A 5,495-nucleotide genomic window follows, 5' to 3' on the forward strand; every position below is an offset into this window, starting at 1 on the left:
ATGGGAATCTGACTCCTGTTGCACAGCAGTGTGATCCAGTCCAGGTTTCACTAGCAGCTTGATCAGCCCCCAGTGTGTCTCGCTAACAAGCCCAGGTGTGTCTGATTATTAAACTCCTAGTGAAAACCCGGACTGCACACCCACACTACGGGTCTGAAAGAAAGTACAACGGCAGTGTACGAACGGTTTAAAAATAAAAAGACGACAGGACGTTTCGGCCAAAAGCTCAGTTCTCTTCAGCTGTCTCTGCCTCCCTCTGCTGGAGATTCACCAGAACTACAACTTACTCCCGCACCCCAAAAACAAACGGGACTCTCTGCTTCCAGACTCCAGCAAATAGAGGGAGGAACGGGTTATTGCATAACTATTAATAATAATAATAATAATAATAATAATAATAATAAATAACAACAACAACAAAATGATTCACCAGAACTACAACTTACTCCCACACCCCAAAAACAAACGGGACTCTCTGCTTCCAGACTCCAGCAAATAGAGGGAGGAACGGGTTATTGCATAACTATTAATAATAATAATAATAATAATAATAATAATAATAATAATAAAAACAACAACAACAACAAAAACTCAGTGGTCTTGATGTTGAATGAGGGCGTGGGGTTTTTTGTTTGCCCTGAGAGACGAAGGTCTGAGGTCGTTTATTCTCCCTCCAGAACTCCCAATAACGTATTTGATAATAATTACTTAATAATAATAATAATAATAATAATAATAAATAACAACAACAACAACAACAAAATGAATAAACAGATACATGTCGAAATAAAGGAACACATTTCTATAAATGCATTTATTTCAACAAGTACATATTTATTTTTTTTTATTTCTCATTTCAGTAGAAAATATCCTCCATACAACTGTTACAATAAAAGAAATCAGTTTTATTTAAATAGCACATAATCCCAGCCCACAGCCACCCAGCCACTCCCATCCACCCTTTACCAGACTAAACAGACCAGCACCTCAGGAACTTTTCTTCTTAATTGTCACGAACGGGACTAAATAAAATTTTCAGCACATTTTCTGCAGTGTTCTTGCAACAGCGCTCGGGAGCATCGGGAATGATTCCAACATGGAAATCAAAGCCTTTCTCTCCCTCTCTTTGAATGCAGCGTCTTTCTGGTCGATCAGACCCCCCCCCCCCTCGCTATTGGTACAGCCCTCAGTAGTGCTGGCTGCAGAGCGGGTCGTGCCACTTTCAGAAGGGGAGGGGCACCCTGCCTGCTTCCTCACTGCTCCTCTGGGCTGCGCTGTGGGATGCAGCCCTCCATCTCCAGGGCCTCAGGCCACCCTTCGTACTTGTTTGTGTTCTTGTTGTTTTTTGTGCGCTGCGGGGAGACAGAAGAAAAAAAACAAAACACAAACACTTCATTTTAATTATTTGCTTTACCTGGCATTCAGTGTGAGACACTTTTAATAGGGTTAGTTACCAGACCTCTCTGTGTTTTACAATGCTTCCCTGTGCTTTACCAGACCTCTCTGTGCTTTACAGTGCTTCCCTATGCTTTACCAGACCTCTCTGTGCTTTACAATGCTTCACTGTGCTTTACCAGACCTCTCTGTGTTTTACAATGCTTCCCTATGATTTTCCAGATCTCTCTGTGCTTTACAATGCTTCCCTATGCTTTACCAGACCTCTCTGTGCTTTACAATGCTTCCCTATGCTTTACCACACCTCTCTGTGCTTTACAATGCTTCCCTATGCTTTACCAGACCTCTCTGTGCTTTACAATGCTTCCCTATGCTTTACCACACCTCTCTGTGCTTTACAATGCTTCCCTATGCTTTACCACACCTCTCTGTGCTTTACAATGCTTCACTGTGCTTTACCAGACCTCTCTGTGCTTTACAATGCTTCCCTGTGCTTTTCCAGACCTCTCTGTGCTTTACAATGCTTCCCTATACCTCTCGAACCCCAGTCTCACCTGTTCGAAGGGGCTCTTGCTGTCGATGCCCTTGGCCCCCACCAGCACCCAGCTGTCCCGGAAGCCCAGGTCAGCAATCGCTGTGCTGCCCAGCGACGAGAAGATCTTGCGAGCCTCACTGTTCATCCTGAGAGGACAGCAAGTTCACATCATCATCATCATCATTAAATTACGCAGACCTCTTCATCCAAGCCAACCTGCACATGTTACAGGGCAGCACAGCGTGCGTGCGTGCGTGCCCTTTACAGCAAGGGCAGATAATAACACCGCTAGAATCCAGTATGAACTGGGATGCCGTGTATAATAACAACACCGCTGGAATCCAGTATGAACTGGGATGCCGTGTATAATAATAACACTGCTAGAATCCAATATGAACTAGGATGCCGTGTATAATAATAACGCTGCTAGAATCCAATATGAACTAGGATGCCGTGTATAATAATAACACTGCTAGAATCCAATATGAACTAGGATGCCGTGTATAATAATAACACTGCTAGAATCCAATATGAACTAGGATGCCGTGTATAATAATAACACTGCTGGAATCCAATATGAACTGGGATGCTGTGTATAATAATAACACTGCTAGAATCCAATATGAACTAGGATGCCGTGTATAATAATAACACTGCTGGAATCCAATATGAACTAGGATGCCGTGTATAATAATAACACTGCTAGAATCCAATATGAACTAGGATGCCGTGTATAATAATAACACTGCTAGAATACAATATGAACTAGGATGCTGTGTATAATAATAACACTGCTAGAATCCAATATGAACTAGGATGCCGTGTATAATAATAACACTGCTGGAATCCAATATGAACTAGGATGCCGTGTATAATAATAACGCTGCTAGAATCCAATATGAACTAGGATGCTGTGTATAATAATAACACTGCTAGAATCCAATATGAACTGGGATGCCGTGTATAATAACAACACTGTAATAACACAATGCATGGCAGTGCAATAGTGCCTCAGCTCCGGGTCCAGTACTATATAATTCCTTCTTCTTGGTGTGTGTTACTGCATTCTTCCACAGCTTAGTTTCAATAAAGTTAGACAGACAGACAATATAATCCCCTATTTGTATCTGTGTTAGTTTACCACAGGAATGGGAATCAGACTCCCGCTGCACAGCAGTGTGATCCAGTCCTGCTTTCACTAGGAGTTTAATAATCAGACTCCCGCTGCACAGCAGTGTGATCCAGTCCTGCTTTCACTAGGAGTTTAATAATCAGACTCCCGCTGCACAGCAGTGTGATCCAGTCCTGCTTTCACTAGGAGTTTAATAATCAGACTCCCGCTGCACAGCGGTGTGATCCAGCCCTGCTTTCACTAGGAGTTTAATAATCAGACTCCCGCTGCACAGCGGTGTGATCCAGTCCTGCTTTCACTAGGAGTTTAATAATAAGACACACCTGAGCTTGTTAGCTAGACACACTGGGGGCTGATCAAGCTGCTAGTGAAACCTGGACTGGATCACACTGCTGTGCAATGGGACTGCGATTTCTGTGGAGCGCGGCGAGTGTGAGAGAGAGTCACGTGGTCTTACTTTGTGGCAGGATCATCATAGGAGGCCACAAAAACTAACGTCCCTTCGTGGATCGGTCTCAGAAACTTCAGCAACTCATTAACATCTGCAGAGAGAACAGGAACGGAGTGAGGGCAAGGCAGAGAGAACAGGAACGGAGCGAGGGCAAGGCAGAGAGAACAGGAACGGAGTGAGGGCAAGGCAGAGAGAACAGGAACGGAGTGAGGGCAAGGCAGAGAGAACAGGAACGGAGCGAGGGCAAGGCAGAGAGAACAGGAACGGAGCGAGGGCAAGGCAGAGAGAACAGGAACGGAGCGAGGGCAAGGCAGAGAGAACAGGAACGGAGCGAGGGCAAGGCAGAGAGAACAGGAACGGAGCGAGGGCAAGGCAGAGAGAACAGGAACGGAGCGAGGGCAAGGCAGAGAGAACAGGAACGGAGTGAGGGCAAGGCAGAGAGAACAGGAACGGAGTGAGGGCAAGGCAGAGAGAACAGGAACGGAGTGAGGGCAAGGCAGAGAGAACAGGAACGGAGTGAGGGCAAGGCAGAGAGAACAGGAACGGAGTGTGAAAGGGACAGTCACGAGGGGCTGTGAAAGGGACAGGCACCGTGGGGAGGGGGGGCTCCACTGTACCTCCAGCCCACATGTCGAAGCTCCTGGTTTCCAGCAACTCTCCCGTCACCCCTGAATACAAGACAGGAAGGTTAGTCAGAACAGACACTGAGACACAGACACGCTGACACAGAGACACAGACACAGTTCATTCCTAGTCTGTGCCTCTCAGGCAGGATTCTTTACCGTTCACAAGAGCGATGTTGAGGCCACGGCCCACGTTGTTCTTCACGCTGCTCATGAGTCTGGAACAGAGAGAGGCAACGAGACTGCAGGTCAACATCAGCCTGTGTGTGTGTGTGTGTGTGTGTGTGTGTGTGTGTGTGTGTGTGTGGATCAACACCAGCCTGTGTGATTGTGTGTGTGTGTAGATCAACACCAGCCTGTTTATGTGTGTATGTGTGTGTGTGTGTGTGTGGATCAACACCAGCCTGTGTGTGTGTGTTTGTGTGTGTGTGTGTGTGTGTGTGTGGATCAACACCAGCCTGTGCGTGCGTGAGTCTCAGTATGTGTGTGTGCGTCTCACTCTACCTAATCAGAGAGAAGAGAGAGGGAGACAGAGAAGACTCAGGGGTTCAGGGGGCTCACATTTTGTCCTCCAGGCAGATTTTGGGTCCAATCACGTTGGCGGCTCCACTCACGATCCGGAAAGCAAAGTGTTTCTCTGGACAGGGCATCGGCAAACCACATCGAAACCTGCGAGACCTGGGCACTGGACGGGGGGGGGGAGAGAGGGAAGGGGGAGGGGTGGAGAGGAGCAGATTAAAACAACTTAGGCTATAAACAACAGCTCCCTGGTACACTCCCATTGCCCAGCAGTGTGATCCAGTCCAGGTTTTACTACCAGCTTGATCAGCCCCCCAGTGTGTCTAGCTAACAAGCTCATTATTGAAGTGAAAGCAGAGGTGGAGCAAACTGCTATGGAATGGGAGTCTTATTTCCATCACTGCATTGTAACTGCAGTTTAATATCACTAGACTAGACTGAAATTACATTGTAACTGCAGTTTAATATCACTAGGACTGGACTGGAATTACATTGTAACTGCAGTTTAATATCACTGGACTGGACTGGAATTACATTGTAACTGCAGTTTAATATCACTGGACTGGAATTACATTGTAACTGCAGTTTAATATCACTGGACTGGACTGGAATTACATTGTAACTGCAGTTTAATATCACTGGGACTGGACTGGAATTACATTGTAACTGCAGTTTAATATCACTGGACTGGACTGGAATTACATTGTAACTGCAGTTTAATCACTGGACTGGACTGGAATTACATTGTAACTGCAGTTTAATATCACTGGACTGGGCTGGAATTACATTGTAACTGCAGTTTAATATCACTGGACTGGGCTGGAATTACATTGTAACTGC

General features: G+C 45.8%; 1 protein-coding gene across 1 annotated transcript; it reads right to left on the minus strand.

Moving 5' to 3' along the window:
* Positions 1 to 843: 843 nt before the first annotated feature.
* Positions 844 to 4,933, minus strand: LOC121305360 (protein FAM3A-like). Its single transcript, XM_041236958.1, has 6 exons — positions 4,698 to 4,933; positions 4,296 to 4,354; positions 4,131 to 4,181; positions 3,520 to 3,604; positions 1,950 to 2,076; positions 844 to 1,352 (listed from the first exon to the last, which is right to left on the minus strand). The coding sequence occupies exons 1-6, from the start codon at positions 4,916 to 4,918 to the stop codon at positions 1,254 to 1,256; spliced, it is 642 nt and encodes a 213-aa protein (XP_041092892.1). The 5' UTR covers positions 4,919 to 4,933; the 3' UTR covers positions 844 to 1,253.
* Positions 4,934 to 5,495: the final 562 nt, after the last annotated feature.

This window comes from Polyodon spathula, chromosome 43, assembly GCF_017654505.1.
Source record: "Polyodon spathula isolate WHYD16114869_AA chromosome 43, ASM1765450v1, whole genome shotgun sequence".
In the NCBI taxonomy this organism is placed as follows: Eukaryota; Metazoa; Chordata; class Actinopteri; order Acipenseriformes; family Polyodontidae; genus Polyodon; species Polyodon spathula.

Coding starts and splice junctions, on each gene's coding strand:
- LOC121305360 (XM_041236958.1), bottom strand. CDS start 4,918: ATGGGAGTGTACCAGGGAGCTGTTGTTTATAGCCTAAGTTGTTTTAAT. Junction 4,182..4,295: donor CAACATCGCTCTTGTGAACG/GTAAAGAATCCT, acceptor TCTTGTATTCAG/GGGTGACGGGAGAGTTGCTG. Junction 3,605..4,130: donor CTTCGACATGTGGGCTGGAG/GTACAGTGGAGC, acceptor TTCTCTCTGCAG/ATGTTAATGAGTTGCTGAAG.